General features: G+C 42.4%; 1 protein-coding gene across 1 annotated transcript in view; it reads right to left on the reverse strand.

The window, feature by feature from the left end:
- LOC308706355 (kelch domain-containing protein 1-like) overlaps positions 1 to 20,740 on the reverse strand; it is a gene marked incomplete at both ends in the record, with an annotated part of 51,857 nt that overhangs the window by 22,894 nt on the left and 8,223 nt on the right. The window contains one exon of the mRNA XM_081391949.1: positions 16,370 to 16,428. Within this exon, the coding sequence (XP_081248075.1) occupies positions 16,370 to 16,428 (59 nt within the window). The remainder of the gene's footprint in view (positions 1 to 16,369; positions 16,429 to 20,740) is intronic.

Here is a 20,740-nt window from a genome sequence, read left to right on the forward strand (position 1 = left end):
TCAACAATATTTCAAGTGTACTCTTTCTTTGTAAAAAAAAAAAAAAGATTATAGGCCTACATTTTATCTATGTATTCATTAGTTTGAATATAGCCAACATTGGAACAGCTAACATCTTAGTTGATGACTTTATTTTTGACAAAAATAGTATTTTATATACCTATATAGAAATTGCTAAACAAAAGCTTATTTGATGTGGCAGTATATTCTACAGTAAAAACTGTACTCAAATCTAATCAACAAAATGTTGTCTTTCATATTTCGCCTGACTGTAACGTTGTTTTTATGAAATATTAGGGCATATAAATGTTAATTTGCAGTTTAATACATTGCTTATACAAATAGCCTACATTTTATTTCAACATATTTCAGTCGATTTTTACTCATCTCAGTATAGTAATAAAGTTTGCTAAAACATCATCATTCATTCACACACGCGATTTAAATTTAAACTGTCTTTTTGCGAGCTGTGGTAAACAGCGCGCATCTCTGCCGTTCATTCATTCATAAACAGAAACCCGATTCACGTGAGAAGGAAAAAAACTTACTAGCCTACTGTATTCCTCAGCTCGCTCCTCGATATACCCGCACTTCTGAGGTACATTTTCCATTATTATTATTCCTCACAGCGCTGCGAGACGGTGTAAACAAGTAATGATCTGAATAAACTTGTGTTTTCTCGAGCTGATATGGGGCGTTCACAGGATTGCCCGGATTGCCTCAGACATTTGCGTTTGAATAGCATGCGCTCTCCGTGGGCGGAGTCACATTACATTTGAATGAGCTGTAATGAGCTTGACTGGAATCGCTCTCTTTTAATACAGATTTCACAAGATGAGAATATTTGTTTTTTTATATAAATTACTTCATTTAAAAGAAGAGAATTCAAGCTTCATGCCTGTGTGTCTGTATGCCTGTTTGACTGAGTATTCGCTGAGTTATTGTTCCTTTTCGGACGCGTTTTAGAATGGACTACACTGACGGAGAGAAGGCAGAACTCGCATCACGTTTATTTTTCTTTATTTGGCAAAAAGCACAACACTTTGTTTTTATTGTGAGTATACACAAAAATAATACACATTTAACAGAATCGATTGATGTATGAAACTCCTATGGAAAATCAAAGTCAACAGAGTATTTATGAGTTTCTTTTACACTGATAAAAAAAAGTGAGCTGGTATCGCCGGCGATACCGTCGACCTCAGGGGGTTAACCCTCTGGGGTTGGCGGTCGCACTGGCGAGACCAGCTCGCTTTTTTTCTTATCAGTGCAAAAGAGACTCAAAATACTCTGTTGATTTTGATCTTACATATGTGTTATACATCATTCAAACTGTTAAATATCTTCTTTTATTTGTGTGCACTCATAATAAAAACAAAAATGTTGTGTTTTTCGTAAAATAAAGAAAATAAATATGATGCGCGTTCTTCCGTCTCTCTCAATGTGAAATTCATTCTGAAATGCGACAGAAAATGATATGTAACTCAACGAATGCTTGTCACACTGACATGAGGCATGTCTTTACAAAGCTTGAAGTCTCTATTTTTAAATGATGTAAATTATATCAAAAACAGATATTCTCTGTTTAAGTAATCCGTATGAAAGCAACGACATGTACAGTTTCTCCAGCACTGTTGAAAGATACAGTACAACTTACCAGTGATGCGCGGGTTGATCCAAAATGAGCGGGTGCCTGCGGTCACCTGCGGTTACCCGTGGTTACGAGTCATCCAAAAATATTTTTAATGATATTCGGGTAGCGGTCGGTAGGGTCGTTTGAAATAAAGATGCCAATTAAACCTTTGTAATTTATATAGTACTAGACACAATTTTTTATGAAATACATAGGCCTACACTTTATTGGCTGAATAATTGGCGCGAAGATGATGCACGAGCTAAGTCTGCAGGTAGAGATGGAGGCGGCAAGAGATTCCAGTTTTGGATGGGCCAGTGGGTGGGCCTTAAATTAAAAACGTTAAATAAAAAAAAAAAATGTTATCCAATCACTGCTTAACCTAATAAAAAAATATTGACTAATATAGCCTACTGTTATATTATCTGTGCGTATACATAATATAGATTTTAATAGCTTTATGCTCTTTAAATATTTTGTTGCATTTTTAAAAGTAAATCTGCGATCGCTCTCCATGATTCTGACCAAAGAAGAGCGCTTTGGAATCTCCATTACGCATCATACGCATCATACCTGGGCTGGATTTTCCGATAACATTGTCTCTTAGCGCGCTACGAAGACTCTGAAGGTATAACTGAACTAAAGGTATACTACCACTAAAGGTATATCATTGCTAGGCGGCTTCAGGGCTATCATCCACTCGCGAGGCAGAGGCGCTGAAAGGCAGAGGCGCTGGCGCCCTCCTAGCAACGGCGCTGTTTTTGGTAAAACATGATTTTGACGACTTCATTAAGTTTTGTTTTATAGAAAACTCTTTTAAAAAGATTTTCGTTTTGTATAAATTGTATCTTAAAAAATTGTATCTTAAATTGTATTTTGATTAATGTTTTATCAATCAATTGCCCGTATTTAATAAATAAGAAGCAAATATATAGCAGACAATGTAATAAGGCACCGACACGATCACTTGCATTGCATGTGAACTGGAGGGCGCCGAAACTCAGCTTGTGCCTCACAGATTTGAGAAATATAGGCTATATATTACAGAAAGCTTGAAATGTCTACTTTTAAACGAAAATATTCAAACCAAAATAAATAGGCTACTCTCTGATTATGTAATCCATATGAAATGTGCATTTCTCTCTGGCATTCATGGCGAGTCCGCAATCTCCGCATCGTCAACTTCATCTTTGCAGCGACACAGAAAACACCAGTTTATTACTAAACAGTTAAATGTCTCCTTGCTAATTTAGACACATTCATAATCATTACTTTAACCGGTTCTTTGTGGCAAGCTTTATGCATGCGGTCATAACGCTTATTATCCTGTAGGCTATAGCCTATATAAGTAATTCAATTAATATAAAGGGGTGATTTGTCCACGAATGGCTTAAATGAACAACTACTAGTCGACTAGAAAAAAAAAAAAGTAGGAGGCAGCCCTTATTCCACATATTTTCGAACCAGCAGGCCATTCTGGGTTGGGCGAGCGACCCTACGGAATGAGTGAGCGGAGCGGAATATTCAGAAATGTGCTCTCTGCTCACGAGCTCTGATCGGAACAAACCCGAACCTCACTGTATGCTGAACTTGCGCAGAAACATCAAAATAGACATAGCCAGCTTTTTAAAATTGTTTTTAAAACTAAACATTTAGACTATTTTAGTACAAATTATGAGCTTATTGACGATTTTTTATAATTCTTGACAAAATTAGAATATATTCAATTATATTAAGACGCTACGATGAACATTTACTACTTTTAAAAAATGCGGGTCAGGAAGCGGGTCGGGTACAATATTTTCTATTTCTTTTTTTGCGGTCCGAGTTGCGGGCGGGTTAGTTGAAAACGTCGGTCGGGTGCGGTTTGTTTATACATTGACCCGTGCATCACTGCAACTTACCGAAATGTATATTCCTCATACATAATATCGACCAATCAGTGTTTTTCATCCGCGGAAAGGGTTCAATAAAACAGCTGGAGAACAATTACGTCACATAACATTTACCTCAGGAAAGCCATTTAATGAGCATAATATAGGCTATAGCACGTTAGTTGGCTAGAAAAAAAAAGAGCTATAGAGAGTATTTTGCTAAATATGTGTACTATACTACATATTTATTATATTTTTACTTATATCATTAAATAAAGTTGCTATTATAAATTATAATAAAAAATGCATTATATTTAATTTGAGTTATTTTTAACCTTAAATAATACTACCAGCTGATAAGGCTCTCTGTATGTTTACAGCATTAGGTGAGTTTTTTGTTTTCTTGAGAAAAACTAACGCCTATCTTGCATACCTAATATTTATCCAAATGAGTCAATATTAAATAAAATCACAAGAATTTAATTGAATTGAAATCGTGAAATTTGTGTCAAGCAATAATAAAAAAAACATAGCTTACCAGAAATTGTACCGTGTAAACATTGTAACTAATAAACCTAATAAAATTCAGTTTAAGTACTAAAATGTTTTGACACAATACACTTCTGACTTAGACTCTTGTTTACTGTTAAATACTGCTCAAACGTAGATATGTATAATGTGGTAATAATATGTTTCATTGTTTGGAGCGGCTCGATCGCTTCAGTAAATGCTTCAGTAAACGCTTCAGTAAACTTGCGTTGTGTGTTTGAAAAGCAAAACGCGCCAAACGTTAGGCTTCATGTTTTTGCTCCAATCTCTTTTCATAACGTCATAACGAATGGAAACATTTGAAGTAATCCATACATTTTTCTCTAGTGTAGTGTTACTGAAGTGTTCCTTTTTAACGATTTATAGGCCGCCTGCTATAGGCTATTGTTATTATCATTTTATGCAGCCCTACACGTATATGCCTACAAGGCACAACAAACCTGGTGTTCATTACAGTATATATATATATATATATATATATATATATGTGTGTGTGTGTGTATTTTGTACATTTTAAATTTCGCAATTTTAACCAGAAAAATCTAAAATGTATTCCCAAAATCGTGCAGCCCTATAGTTTCTCATTGATATCAGCATGTGCACAGTTGTATCGTGTTTTTTTTTTTTTAAATTTATAGGGACCAGATGCCACTGATGAGTCCTGCAGACTTAAAGGTATAGCGGAGGATTTTCCCGAATTTTAGAAAAGAACCGCCCTCTCCACTTTTTGAAAAAATGCACATGTGCAACACTCTACCTGCTCCCGAGAGGGAACGCCTATTAAACGTGTGCACGAGAGAGCATGCACAAGCTAATCATAGCTTACATTAACTTTTACTAGCAGTGATTTTAAATGGATTTCTCCAAATAGCATGCCAAACTTTACCTGTCAAGTAGAAACTTCGCGACTGAGGCATCAGTGGGAAGCCCAACCTGTGTTTTGAGCGCACGTCATCGTGTGAATCGTGTGCACGAGCACGTACGACGGCCTTACGTAAACATATCACCAGAATGATTGACACTTAGGAGGACCAATAGTCTTGATGATCCACCCGGAAAAAGAAAATCCTCCGCTATACCTTTAAACATTCACATGAGTCTCTGTATATGATCATGGTAAAATGACACACCTTGGAAATGACAGGTATGTACTATGTTTCAGGAATGGCACAAAGTTGTGTGACTGTTCAAGTCTCTGTCTTTAGATCAGTGTGTTCAATAATGTGCTTTTTTTTGTCCTTTGTAGTGTATCTTTGGATTATGTTGTGTTGTCAATAAATCCAAACAATCAAAAAGCCGTTCTTTTTTAAATATTTCATTATTTGTGCAAGGTTCCTCATAATGATAGGGCCTGATAGCACCTGATAGGGCCATTATGGGAGGGTCTTTGTCTTTCTCAGGTGTGAAACACATCAATATTCACACGCCTCCTCGCATAAAGCTTTCTTACACAAAACATGTCTTACAAATTTTAAATCAATATATTGTTTTATCTGAATGAGTACGCAGGATGATTTTCACATAGTTTTGAAGCAAATATTGTAGGCTACGTGAAGTCAAAAGACTTGTGAAGAAATAATCAGAATGGGTTTCATGATTTTATGTCCATAAATGTCATTGTCTCAAAACTACAAACTTGTACATACTGTCACTTGTCAATGTATGTTTGGACTTTCGGTTTGTGTTTTGATTTGTTCCTGTTTTCCTTTGTTCTTTTCCTGCCACTCCTTCGTTTCCATGGTTACTGTCATTATCAGTTCAGTTGTATCACCTGTTTAGTCATCATTGTCATCTGTATCACCTGTGTTCTATTAATCAGTGTAATCTGTGTTTGTTTTTAAGTTCTGTATGTTTTGTCAGTCTTTGTCCATTCTCCATTATATTTAGTGTGTGTTGCTACATGTTCTGCTGTTCTGTTTTGAATTTCTATTAAACCTTCGTTTTGGAAATATATTCTCGTCTCTGTCTACCTTCCTGCAACCACCCGTGACAGAAGATCGGACCAGTCCATATGGACGACAGGGCTATTTTTGTCGCCATTGCTCAAGAGAGCACAGAATTTTTCGCCGTCATTAGCCCCCTTGACGATGAAACCCTCAAGCTGCTTTTCTGGATCATTTTCCACCAGGCCATCGACCTCCCAAACACTGATGGACTGAACTGGAGGAAAGCCATCAGCAGGTGTTTGGTGAGCGTCACGTCCCGATCCAGAGAACAACCACCATCACCAGCAGCCGCCGAGACCACCCTTCCAGAGTCTCGTCCCACCGAGACCACCCTTCCAGAGTCTCGTCCCGTTGAGACCACCCTTATAGAGCTTCTTCACGTCATGCCTGTCGAGCCCTCAGCAAAGATGGCTGTCGCCTCACGGTCTGAGCTCTCGGCAAAGATGGCCTCCGCCTCACCGCCTGAGCCCTCGGCAAAGATGGCCGCCGCCTCACTGCCTGAGCCCTTGGCAAAGATGGCCTCCGCCTCGTCGCCTGAGCCCTCGACAAAGATGGCCGCTGCCTCACCGCCTGAGCCCTCTGCAAAGATGGCCGCTGCCTCGCTGCCTGAGTCCTCAGCCACGATGGCCACCGACGCCACACCGCCTGAGCCTTCAGCCAGGATGGCCGCCACCACGTCAGAGCCTGTTCCTGTCCCAAGACCTGTTCCTGTCCCTAGACCTGTTCCTCCCCCAAGAACTGTATCTGTTCCTGAGCCTGTATCTGTTCCCGAGCATGAGTCTGTACCCGAGCCTGAGTCTGTTCCCGAGCCTAAATCTGTTCCAGAACCTGAGCCTGAAAAACCTGAGATGATTCCTGAGATGATTCTTGAGCCTGAGCCTGTTCCTAAATTCCCACCCAGCCTCCCTATCCCACCTCCCATCATAATCTCCTCATCAACGCCTCCGCTGCTTCCTGTCATCCCCTCAGCTCACCCTTACTCCACCTTCAGTGAGGTGAGCTCTATGCGGGTCTCCCCGGTCTCCGCCTCCGGCCTCCGGGACCAGGACTCCACCTCGGCCCGTCGGTCCATCCGGGTTAACCCTCTGGGGTCTAAGGTGTTTTTGGGGTCCTTGAGATGTTTTGACATGCCCTGACATTTGTGCTTTTTTCAGTTGCTTATAAACATATTAATGGCAAAGGTGTCATTACACTCTATTTAGCTCAAACATGGCTACCATAATATGTGAGCAACATGTATGTACATGTTTGTATTTTTGAGAGAATAATGTTTATGCATGGTTATTGAAAAAACTAAAAATGAAAGTTTCTGAAATAAGGCCACAAAACACATACTAAATATGTGTCCACAAGACTTTTGATTAATGGATGTTGTCGCCTAGAGTTTTTGCTTCAAAATGATCTGAAAATCATCCTGCCTAATCATTCACATAAAACAATACCTTGATTTAAATTTTGTAAGACACTTTTTGTTTGGAAAGGCAATATGCGTGGGGGGCATGAATGATCATGAATAATGCTGTGATTCACACCTTTGAAGACAATGACCTGCATAATGAGCCTTTAATTCAGGTGTGTCACTGAGAGGGTACCACAAGAAAGAATGCGAGGACAGAAGATGAAAGATATATATATGGTTCAAAGTTAGAGCTGGAAACATCTTGAATTTTTTTAGTCTTTTTCCACAAATTTTGTATGCATGCAAATTGTATAATATACAAGGTAAATATTTCTAGTAATCGTGCAGTTAATTCTCATACTGTATTTTAAGAACGCTTTGGAATATGTATCCTCTCCCCAAATTTGTCACTAATAAAACACAATAAAAACAATTTAATGAGAAGGCTTATATTAACCTATTAAAATTTTGTTTACATCTACCTTGTAAATATATTTTTTGCTATTTTATTAAAAAGGTTACAATTACAACAACAAGTACAATTTTAACAATATTTCACCCCTCTCTAGGGATGTGGAACGTCACCTCGCTAACGGGGAAATTCCTGAGATTGTGTGTGAGGTTGAGAGGTACCGTCTAGAGATAGTCGGGATCACCTCCACACACGGCTTGGGCTTTGGAACCACACTCCTTGAGAGAGGATGGACTCTTTACCACTCTGGAGTTGCCCATGGTGAGAGGCAGCGGGCTGGTGTGGGTTTGCTTATAGCTCCCCAGCTCAGCCGCCATGTGTTGGAATTCACCCCGGTGAACGAGAGGGTCGCTTCCCTACGCCTTCGGGTCGGGATAGGTCTCTCACTGTCTTGTGCGCCTACGGGCCGAACGGCAGTGCAGAGTACCCGGCCCTCTTGGGGTCTCTGGGATGGGTGCTGGAAAGTGCTCTGACTGGGGACTCTGTTGTTCTACTGGGGGACTTCAACGGCCACGTGGGAAGCGACAGTGACGCCTGGAGGGGTGTGATTGGGAGGAACGGCCCTCCTGATCTGAACCCGAGCGGTGTTCTGTTATTGGACTTCTGTGCTAGTTACAGCTTGTCCATAACGAACACCATGTTCAAGCATAAGGGTGTCCATTAGACATGTGCCGGTATTCGGTAATGCGATAAATCGCGGTAATGAATATGCACGACATTGTTATCGCGGGCACTTCAAAATACCGTGAAAAATAATAGATCAGAATTTATATTTATAGAACGCGCATTAGCTTATTTTCCATCAACCGCTTAAACAAACACTGCGTATATGCTGCGCGAAACACGTGCACACTCTGATGTAAACAATCCCCACATGAAGCGCTGTGTGCATGCGGCGCAGTGTGCACTCTAGTCTAATGTAAACAATCCTCACATGGAGAAGAAGCACGGCGGAAGGAGAAACGCTGCCGACGATTTATCCCCCTTCTAAAAGCAGGGCTGTCAACTCTACGCATTCAGTGTGAGACTCACGCAATCGACACTTTTCACACGCTCTCCCGCCACACATTCATTTTCTCACTCAGAGAAAAATCGCGGAGCAAAGAGTACACTGACATCGACAGACTAGACAGAGCAGGTTACTTTTGAAAATGTTCTGTCCATTTTATTACGAAATTCAGACAATAAATACCGTTTTGGTGCTTGTAAATGTGACGTGACTGATCGAAGTAAAACGATCATCTGTTACTTTTTATTTAAAGATAACAGTACAACTTACCGAAAGGTATTTATGCCTCACAAATAATATCGATCAATCAGTGTTTTTCAACCACGGAAAGAGGTCAATAAAACTGCAGGTGAACAATTATGTCACAGAACGTTACATTTACCTCAGGAAAGCCATTTAATGACCAACACGTAGTTGACTAGAAAAAATAGCTATAGAGAGGAGTATCTTGCTAAATATATGTGCACTATATTACATTTGTATTATATTTTTACTTGTGTCATAATTTATTATAATGAAAACCAAATTATATTTAATTTAATTTGTTCATTTTTAACCTTTAATAATTATAGCAATTAAAATACCGTGATAATACCGAATACCGTGATAAAAGCTCAATCAATTAATCGCAGCATGAAAATTTGATACCGGCACATGCCTAGTGTCCATCATTGCACGTGGCACCAGGACACCCTAGGCCGGAGGTCGATGATCGACTTTGTGGTCATTTCATCCGACCTCTGGCCGTATGTCTTGGACACTCGGGTGAAGAGAGGGGCGGAGCTGTCAACTGATTGTTGGATCCGATGGTAGGGGAGGAAGCTGGACTCGGCAGACCCAAACGTACTGTGAGGGTCTGTTGGGAACGTTTGGCAGAGTCCCCTGTCAGAGAGATCTTCAACTTCCACCTCCGGCGGGGCTTTGACCGGATCCCGAGGGAGTCTGGAGATATTAAATCTGAGTGGACCATGTTCTCCACCTCCATTGTCGACGCGGCCACTCGGAGCTGTGGCCGTAAGGTTTCCGATGCCTGTCTAGGCAGCAATCCCCGAACCCGGTGGTGGACACCGGAAGTAAGGGATGCTGTCAAACTGAAGAAGGAGTCCTATCGTGCCAGGCTGGCTTGTGGGACTCCTGAGGCAGCTGACGGGTACCAGCAGGCCAAGTGGACTGCAGCCCGGGTGGTTGTGGAGGCAAAAAATCGGGCTTGGGAGGAGTTGGGTGAGGCCATGGAGAAGGACCAGCGGTTGGCCTCGAAGAGATTCTGGCAAACCGTCCGGCGCCTCAGGAGAGGGAAGCAGTGCCCTACCAACACTGTTTACAGTGGAGGTGGGCAGCTGTTGACCTAAACTGGGGATGTCGTCGGACGGTGGAAGGAATACTTCGAGGATCTCCTCAATTCCACCGACACGTCTACCATTGAGGAAGCAGAGGCTGAGGGCTCGGAGGTTGACTCGTCCATCACCCAAGCTGAAGTCACCGAGGTAGTCAAGAAGCTCCTCGGTGGCAAGGCACCGGAGGTGGATGAGATCCGCCTGAGTACCTCAAGTCTCTGGATGTTGTGGGGCTGCCTTGGCTGACACACCTCTGCAACATCGCGTGGTGGTCGGGGACAGTACCTTTGGGCTGGCAGGGGTGGTGGTTCCAACTACAGGGGGATCACACTTCTCAGCCTCCCTGGGAAAGTCGATGCCAGGGTACTGGATAGGAGAATACAGCCGATAGCAGAACCTCGGATCCAGGAGGAACAGTGCGGTTTTCGTCCCGGTCGTGGAACACTGGACCAGCTCTATACCCTCTCCAGGGTGCTGGAGGGTTCATGGGAGTTTGCCCAACCAATCAGTCAGACTTCTTCCCGGTGCATGTTGGACTCCGGCAGGGCTGCCCTTTGTCGCCGGTTCTGTTCATAATTTTTATGGACAGAATTTCTAGGTGCAGCCAGGGGCCGGAGGGTGTCAGGTTTGGGGATTTGGTGGATTTTTAATAGATAAAATAGTAAACTTTATATCAAACTAACCATGTCTCTAACATCTAACCTTACTTCCTTTTTCATGCCTAACATTAGGGCTGCACGATAATTGTTAAACTAATAATCACAATTATTTTGCTCAAAATTATGATCGCTCCCATTCTATAAAAACTGTTGTATTCGATTTAGCTGGTGGGATTCTCAATGGAATTTGTCTGAGATCCTCCGGCCTTGCTTCTTGGGAGAGATTCCCTGAGAACTGCTCGGGAAGATCTCCTGGCCGTGATTAAAGCATTTAAAGGACATTTGCTAAAGTCTGTTTGTCGATTATTCCTGCGCAGGAAGAAAGCTAGTTAGGGAAGCAAGATAGTTAGGTACACTTTATACTAAATGTCAATTGGAGACGTTAGGGATCGTCGATTGGAGACGGCCCAGGGAGAACATCGATTGGAGACGTCCCCGGTAGACTATTTATTAAACGTCGATTGAAGACGTTAGGGATCGTTGATTGGAGATGGCCCAGGGAGAACGCCGATTGGAGACATCCCTGGTAGACTTAGGTCAGATGAGATAGGACTTAGTTGGGTTTAGGGAAAAATGTACGACAAGGACGACACGATTTTGTCTCTGCTTTTTGTGGATGATGTTGTCGTGCTGGCCCCATCAGACCAGGACCTTCAGCATGCACTGGGACGGTTTGCAGCCGAATGTGAAGCGGCTGGGATGAGAATCAGCGCCTCCAAATCCGAGGCCATGGTTCTCGGTCGGAAAAGGGTGGCTTGCCCACTTCAGGTTGGTGGAGAGTTCCTGCCTCAAGTGGAGTTCAAGTATCTTGGGGTCTTGTTCACGAGTGAGGGAAGGATGGAACGGGAGATTGACAGATGGATCGGTGCAGCTTCTGCTGTAATGCGGTCGATGTACCGGTCTGTCGTGGTAAAGAAAGAGCTGAGCCGCAAGACGAAGCTCTCGATTTACCGGTCAGTCTACGTTCCTACTCTCACCTATGGTCATGAGCTGTGGGTCATGACTGAAAGGACAAGATCCCGGAATGAACTTTCTCCGCAGGGTGGCTGGGCAATCCCTTAGGGTGAGAAGCTCGGTCGTGGCCAGCTGAGGTGGCTTGGGCATCTGTTCCGGATGCCTCCTGGACGCCTTCCGGGGAAGGTGTTCCGGATGTGTCCCACTGGGAGGAGACCCCGGGGAACACCTACGACACGCTGGAGAGACTATGTCTCCCGGCTGACCTGGGAATGCCTCGGTGTCCCCCTGGAAGAGCTAGAGGAAATGTCTAGGGAGAGGGAAGTCTGGGCATCTCTGCTAAGACTGTTGCCCCCGCGACCCGGCCCTGGATAAGCGGAAGAAGATGGATGGATGGACAATATTTCAAGTGTAATCTTTCTTTGTAAAAAATATACATTTTATCATATGTATTTCAAAATTAAGGATTCATTAGTTTGAATATTGGAACAAACACTATAATAACATCTTAGTTGATAATTCAATACTATATATTTAACATATGAGCAGAAATTGGCGAACAAAAGCTTATTTGATGTGGCAGAAGTCTTTTTTACAGTAAAAACTTTATAATCTATCCAAAACTAATCAACGAAATCTTGTCTAAACATTCATATTTCATGTGTTATATATCATTTTTATGATTTTTTTGTTTTGTTTATTTTGCAGTTTAATACGCTGCTTATACAAAGACAATTTATTTCAACATATTTCAGCCTATTTTTACTCATCTCAGTAATATAGTATAGTAAAAGCTAAACTAGTAGATGTGTTCATTTTAAAATAACATGTTTACTAATTTAAGTGCGAGTCTAAATGAACAGCACAGATGTGCGCTGTTGTTTACTCTGTAGTAAACAACAGCTCGCAACTGTGCCGTTCATTCATTCACACACAGACACGCGATTCATATTTAAACAGTCTTTTTGCGATTTACATACACTATTCCATATTGCGATTAGAACAAAGCACTTAAGAATAAAGAACTTACTATTCACAATCCTCAGCTGGATCCGTTGCTCCTCAAAGTGAAACTAAACCAGCACTTCTGAGGTAAATTTCCCAGGATTATTATTACGATAGTATTATTCCTCACAGCATAGCAAGACGACGTAAAGTACATGATTCTTATTAAACTTGATGTGTTTTATCCAGCTGATGTGGGCGTTCACAGGTTTGTATGGATTGCCTCAGATCATCTGCGTTTGAATAGTGCGCGCTCTCAGTAGGCTTGTTCACATTAGCAGATAATGAGCTGAAATGAGAACGACTGACATCTCTCTCTTTTCATACAGATTACATAAACAGAGAATTTTTGATTTCATTTTCAGATAGATCATTTAAAAGTACACACTTAAATGATTATAAAGATATATAGCTCATGCCTGGGTGAATAGTATTTGCTGAGTTTTGTGTAAGTTTAGAGACAAGCTCCAGAAAAAAAGTTCACGGAAACGCAGAGGCAGAAATCACACCCTGTTGATTTTCTTTATTTTACAAAAGCACAATGTTTTGTTTCGATTGTAAGTGGACATAATAAAGTAGACATTTAACAGTTTATTTTTTCATATTTCTTAAGTCTGCATGACCATAAATGACGGAGTATTTTAAGTCTATTTTGCTGCTATGTGAAAAAAATCTAGCAAAACGCGCCGGCGTATTTGCCAACCCCAGAGGGTTAAGCAGTATTTCCCTCGCCACTCAAAGTCTAAGAAGTCTCAGAGAGGCTGGTTCCCTTAGTAAAATATTACGATGCATGGAAAAATCGAACGCATATTTCTCCTTGGGGCCTGCACACCATTCAAAAGGGGTACAGATTGCAGTTCGGTTTCCGCCCACCAAAATTCAACGGGGTGGTATGGACTGCAGTCGACCCAGAGCAGGGTTGGTATTGGAACAGGAAGTAAACTACCTGCTGGTAAAGGAGGCCATAGAATGTGTTCCTCCACTGGACAGAGAGTCCAGGTTTTACAGCCGCTACTTCATAGTTCCCAAGAAGGATGGGGGGTTGCGTCCAACATTAGATCTGAGGCACTTGAATAATCTGAGGAGGTTCAGGTTCAAGATGCTCACTATTCTCATCATCATGAACCAAATTCAATCAGAGGATTGGTTTGTCACAATAGATCTGAAGGATGCACACTTCCACATATCCATCCTTCCATCTCACAGGAAGTTCCTGAGGTTCGCTTTCGGGGGCAAAGCGTTCCAATATCAGGTTCTTCCGTTCGGCTTAGCTCTCTCCCCTCGCACATTGACCAAATGTATGGATGTAGCTCTAGTGCCGTTGAGGCTTCAGGGTATCAGGGTGCTTAACTATATAGACGACTCTTGAGGCTTCAGGGTATCAGGGTGCTTAACTATATAGACAACTGGCTTATTATTATAGCCCAGTCACAAGTCCTGGCAGTTCGGCTTCGAGATGTGGTCCTTGCCCACATCCAGAGCCTGGGGTTGAGATTCAACACGAAAAAGAGTGTGTTGGCACCAGCCCAGAGAACCACGTTCCTGGGAGTGGTGTGGGACTCAGTCACCATGCAAGCACAATTGTCTCCTGCATGGATCGGGTCCATCCTGGACAAGTGACCAGGATAAAGCTAGGCCAAGCCATCACTGTTAAACATTTTCAGAGAGTGTTAGGGCTCATGTCAGCAGCGTCCAACGTCATTCCATTTGGCCTGCTGCAGTGGTGATTGAAAACCACATTCCACATGATCAGGGTTACGCGCAGATGCCTTCGTTCCCCATCTATGTGGAAGAAAACTTGGTTTCTGTCCCAAGGTCCTGTGTTGGGAGTGTCATGTCGCCGGAAAGCCGTTTCAACAGACACCTCCCTCACGGGCTGGGGAGTGGTCACGGACGGCTGCTTTACCAGAGGTCTATGGCAGGACCATCATTCCTCCTGGCACATAAATTGCCTAGAAATGCTAGTGGTGTTCCAAGCTCTGAGGAGTTTCCTGCCAGACCTCAAAGGTCACCACATCCTTGTGAGGTTAGACAATATGTCAGTGGTAGCCTATATAAATCATCAGGGGGGTCTGAGATCCTGCCTTCTATGCAGACTGGCGCATCAGATTCTCCTGTGGTCCCAGAGGAGACTGTTGTCTCTCAGAGCAACATGCATCCCAGGGGATCAGAATCAGGGAGCAGACATCCTGTCGAGGTAGGGGAGGTCCGGGTAATGGAGGCTCCACCCTGAGGTTTATTTGCAGACGTGGCCGAGGCTGCGCATTTCCCCCGATCACTCTGCTCCCAGGAGTTCTAATGAGGGTCCGTCGTGATGGAGTCTGTCTACTACTAGTAGCCCCGTTGTGGCCGGCCTGAGTATGGTTCTCCAACATAATATCGCTCCTAGGGCCCTCCATGGGAGATTCCCATCAGGTGGGACATGCTGACGCAGGCATAGGGCTCAATATTTCACCCTCGGGCAGAGCTATGGAAACTGTGGGTCTGGCCCCTGAGGGGGCACAGTACCGAGAGGCCGGCCTGTCAGCAGGAGTAGTCGAGAGCATACTTAGCTCTAGAGCTCCCTCCATGAGGAAATTGTCAGCCTAAAATGGAATGTTTTCACCATTTGGTATAGAGAGCGTGAGGTGGACCCAGTTAACGGCCCGATGGTTTCAGTGCTGGAGTTTGTCCAAGATCGCTTCTCAGCTGGACTTACCCCGTCCACACTCAAGGTGTACGTGGCTGCCATTGCAGCTTTCCACACTCCTTTGGGTGATGGGCCTCTGGGGAGACATCAGCTGGTCGTACGTTTCCTCCGTGGGGCTCGGACGATAAGACCTGCGACTCGTACCAGAGTTCCCACATGGGACCTGGCAGTGGTTCTCGAAGGGCTGGTCGAAGCCCCCTTCGAACCTCTGCCGGGCTATGTGCCTAAAGTGCCATCTAATGTGGCACAGCCTATGGTTCTGCAGGCTTTTCATCCTCCACCTCACGTGACGGCGGATGAAGAAAGGCTTCATTTGCTCTGCCCTGTCAGAGCTCTAAGAATTTATGTTCAGAGGTCTTCTTCATGGTGGAAGTCAGACCAGTTGCTAGTGTGTTTTGGGTCACCCAAGAAGGGGCTTCCCACGTCCAAACCATCAGCAATTGGATTGTTCAGGATATGTCTATGGCCTATCAGGTGCGCAGTTTGCCTTCACCTTTGGCTGTGTGGGCTCATTCAACCAGAGGCATGGCATCCTCAAGAGCCATCCTTTCAGGGGCCCCTATCCAAGAAGATGAACTGTAAACTCTCAAGGGTTGGCTTTATAAATATATGTTGGATATGTGTCTATTCAGAATGACTTATGAGCAGCGACCTTTTTATTTTGGGTATATCATGTATGCATCATTTGCCAAAATTGGGGCTGACTGGTAAGGGTAACATATAGGTATTTACTTTTCCACAGCAGGCATTCTCCTTTATCTGTGCAGGAAAAGAGCTGCACTTTTTTATGCTCTTTCTTCAATGAATAACATTATCAGGTCACTCAGGGAAAAAAACATTACTTACACTTGTGTCCATGTCCATGTCACCAAATCTAAACAATGAATGTCTATCGTCTGTGTTTCCTGTAATGACAGAAAGAATTTTCAATATTCCATGAGGGAAAAAAATAAATTGATATAACCTATATTTTATATTTACCAGAGCTCAAAGGCAACCTACAGGGGATATAAAAAGTCTACACATCCCTGTTAAAACAGCTGTTTTTTTGTGATGTAAAAAGGAAACAAAGATAAATCATATTAGAAGTTTTGTACTCTCTGTCTATTTGGATAGGAGTCTATCAGCTTGTCACATCTTGACTTGGGAATATTTCCCATAAAACATAAATCAAAACAATCAAAAAGCCATTCTTTTTTAAAGGAACCGTATGTAAGAAATGTATTTCAATTAATCATAAAATGGCCCTGATATGTCACTAGACATTAAGAAATCATGTTCATTTCAAATACTTATATCACTGACAACAGTAGTCCGGCCAGGATATTGTCATTTAAAAGTGAAGTTGCAGCCCTCAACTGATGTTGATGTTGTCATGTTGTGTTTTGGCCTGATGCTCCACCCTCCACCTATCTACCAATCATGAAGTCAGTAGTGTTTCGGCATCCGGGTTGCCAGCTCTGCTCTAGTTACCACAGCTGCAGCTACAAACGTGTCGGATAAAAAATTCCAGCCTATCTGGCAACCTTGAGTCAGGGGGGAGGGGGAGGGGATACCCCACTCTACAGTAATTTGAAAGTGATTGCAGTACCAGTTTTGGCCACAATCTTACATACGGCTCCTTTAAATATCTCCTCATTTTTTGTTCTGGTTCCCTCACAGTCCCACCTGATATGGCCATTATGTCTTTGTCTTTCCAGGTGTGAAATACATCAATATTCATCATGATTCATGCCTCCTCGGATAGAGCTTTCTTACACAAAACATGTCTTACAAATTTTAAATCAATATATTGTTTTATCTAAATGAATGGGGAGGATGATTTTCAAATATTCTAAATTTGAAAGCAAATATTCTAGGCTACGTGATACAATTTTCAAAAGTCTTGTGAACAAATAATCAGTATGGGTTTCATGACCTTATTTCAGTGAAGTTTTTGTTTATTTTGTTTTTTCACAAACTATGCATAAACGTCATTTTCTTAAAACTACAAACTTTTACATACATGTTGCTGACATATTATTGTAGCAGAGTTTGTGCTAAATACAGTGTAATCAGACTATAGCCATGGGTATATTACAAGTAACTGAAATAAGCTCAAATGTCAGAGCATGTCAGAACACATCCAGGGCCCAGAAAACACCTCAGACCCCAGAGGGTTAAAGTTGGTTAAATGTTGCAAAACAAACATGCTCAGTCCAAAATCCACCAAACTGTAGGAATGACACAGACTCTGAATTGGGACATGGTTCTGTGTGCTTATTTGTTATCATAGCAACCTTTTTTGTCCATCTATCCCTTGTTATTTCAATCATTTAGTCTGTGTATATATACCCCCCGTTTATTTCAGTCTCTAGTCGGTTCTGATCTATATGTATGTGGTTTAGCTTTATATTACCATTGTAATATATTTTGTGTTATCGTTTATGGTCTGTTTAGTCAATAAATACTGATTATTGGGTTTACCGTCCTCTTTACCATGCTTGCTAACCACAAAATGTGACAACTAGACAGTTTAGTAGGCTACATAGTGCATAATATACACTCACCTAAAGGATTATTAGGAACACCATACTAATACTGTGTTTGACCCCCTTTCGCCTTCAGAACTGCCTTAATTCTACGTGGCATTGATTCAACAAGGTGCTGAAATTATTCTTTAGAAATGTTGGCCCATATTGATAGGATAGCATCTTGCAGTTGATGGAGATTTGTGGGATGCACATCCAGGGCACGAAGCTCCCGTTCCACCACATCCCAAAGATGCTCTATTGCAGTGGTTCCCAAACCTGTCCTGACCCCAACACTGCATGTTTTCTTTGTCTGCCTAATCAAACACACCTGATTCAACTCATCAGCTCATTATCACATGGGTTAATGAGCTGATGAGTTGAATCAGATGTGTTTGATTCGGGAGACAATGAAAATGTGCAGTGTTTGGGTGCCGTCAGGACAGGTTTGGGAACCACTGCTCTATTGGGTTGAGATCTGGTGACTGTGGGGGCCATTTTAGTACAGTGAACTCATTGTCATGTTCAAGAAACCAATTTGAAATGATTCGAGCTTTGTGACATGGTGCATTATCCTGCTGGAAGTAGCCATCAGAGGATGGGTACATGGTGGTCATAAAGGGATGGACATGGTCAGAAACAATGCTCAGGTAGGCCGTTGCATTTAAACGATGCCCAATTGGCACTAAGGGGCCTAAAGTGTGCCAAGAAAACATCCCCCACACCATTACACCACCACCACCAGCCTGCACAGTGGTAAGAAGGCATGATGGATCCATGTTCTCATTCTGTTTACGGCAAATTCTGACTCTTACCATCTGAATGTCTCAACAGAAATCGAGACTCATCAGACCAGGCAACATTTTTCCAGTCTTCAAATGTCCAATTTTGGTGAGCTCGTGCAAATTGTAGCCTCTTTTTCCTATTTGTAGTGGAGATGAGTGGTACCCTTGTGGGGTCTTCTGCTGTTGTAGCCCATCCGCCTCAAGGTTGGCTTCACAAATGCTTTGCTGCATACCTCGGTTGTAACGAGTGGTTATTTCAGTCAAAGTTGCTCTTCTATCAGCTTGAATCAGTTGGCCCATTGTAGCCACATTGGCTATGAATCATGGCTCATTGAATCAGAACATAAACGCACATTCCTTCTTGCTGTCCCACTCTGAACCCCCGAAGGTAAATCAGTTGTGTTGGCTCCAGCTAGTCGGCAACAAATGGACTTTTACGACATAAATTGCACCTTGGAGGATAAAAAGTCAATACATTCTCTTTACTTTGCAAAGTTCTGCATTCCAAACCCCCTTCCCCTCTCTGGACCACAGAGAGATAACAAAACTTTCGGTGTGACACACACACACACACATACACACACACACACACACACAAACATCCGTTGTGTTTACCTTAATATCCTTTTAATGTATGTAACTCAGACTTGTATCTGAACTTCCTGTATGTATGTGTGATTAATGTTGTTGTGATCATATAGTTATGATCTTCGAGTGTTGGCTCTGAAATGTATTTTTCTCTGAAGAATGTTCTCCCAGTAGAATCGCATCCTGTAACCCGATCTCATTGATAACGGGGGCGCAACATTCCAACGCACACACATTCCAAAACTCACAGATACACACAGACACGCACATTACTATATATGGACTTCCACTAGTAAAAATTTCATTTTACCAACTATTACAACGGTATAAAGAGTGTTCTGGGTGATTTGCATGTTCCCCAGAATGATATTAGAGTAGTTGTGTTTTTGAATTACAGTAATGTAATCTTAAAGTGCCTTTATGTCAACAAAATAATGTATCTCTATGTTGCTATCTTTGCTATGTTTTGATCCCCGTTGCATGACGAAGAAGATTTTTGATAAGAGACTGTGATAAACGTTATGGTTCCATGCGTTTTAATTCCCCGAGCATAATATCACATTTTACCCCCTCGTGATTCCACACGAGGGTCGGGCAGCATTAACACACCAGGACAATCTTCCTGCTCTAAACTGATTCGTCATCCACGAAAAAGGAGGCGTACACAGGACACTGATAAAAAGTCTAAACCCTCAATCCTCGCTCTCTTTTTCCTCCTCCAAAACCCAAGTATGGACCGGCTTCGGCCTGCTTCTCTTTTCTTCTCTTTTATTTCTTTCGTTTTCCTATTCGCCTCTGCTCATTCACGAGCTGAATGAACTTAGCCTGAATCATTCCCGGCAACTTCACCTCAAAGAAAGAGACTCTTTGAAGCTCCCGCGCTCGCACGCGCGCCGGAAGACACAGCACGCGCACACCTCCCCTCAGACGACTCACGCTGCTTTAAAGACACGCAGAACCCTGCCTTCCTCCCTCATACAAAGAGAACCATGTGCCATGCAAGTATCGATTATTGAATTGAACTTACAATGTGATTTCTTTGTTGTCTCTTAAGGGTTACTGTCTGTGATTTTGCCATGCTGAGATCATCTCGGTGATCGCTCTCATCCTGAACTTTAGTTTCACTTTCTCCCTTTCATCCTCTCCCTCTCTCATCTGTTATCCGTTTAGTCTTGTATTTGTCTTTTACTGTTTGTATTGTTATATGCATACTCATGTAAATTGTAGAACTTGTATTCCTTAGTTCGATGTAGTATTAGTCCAATTATTAAAAACCCATTATATCCTAGATTGTCTCTGTATAAGTGTTCATTTTACAAGTCAATGAAACAAAG

Source organism: Scardinius erythrophthalmus, assembly GCF_964197995.2.
Source record: "Scardinius erythrophthalmus genome assembly, chromosome: 18".
NCBI lineage: Eukaryota > Metazoa > Chordata > Actinopteri > Cypriniformes > Leuciscidae > Scardinius > Scardinius erythrophthalmus.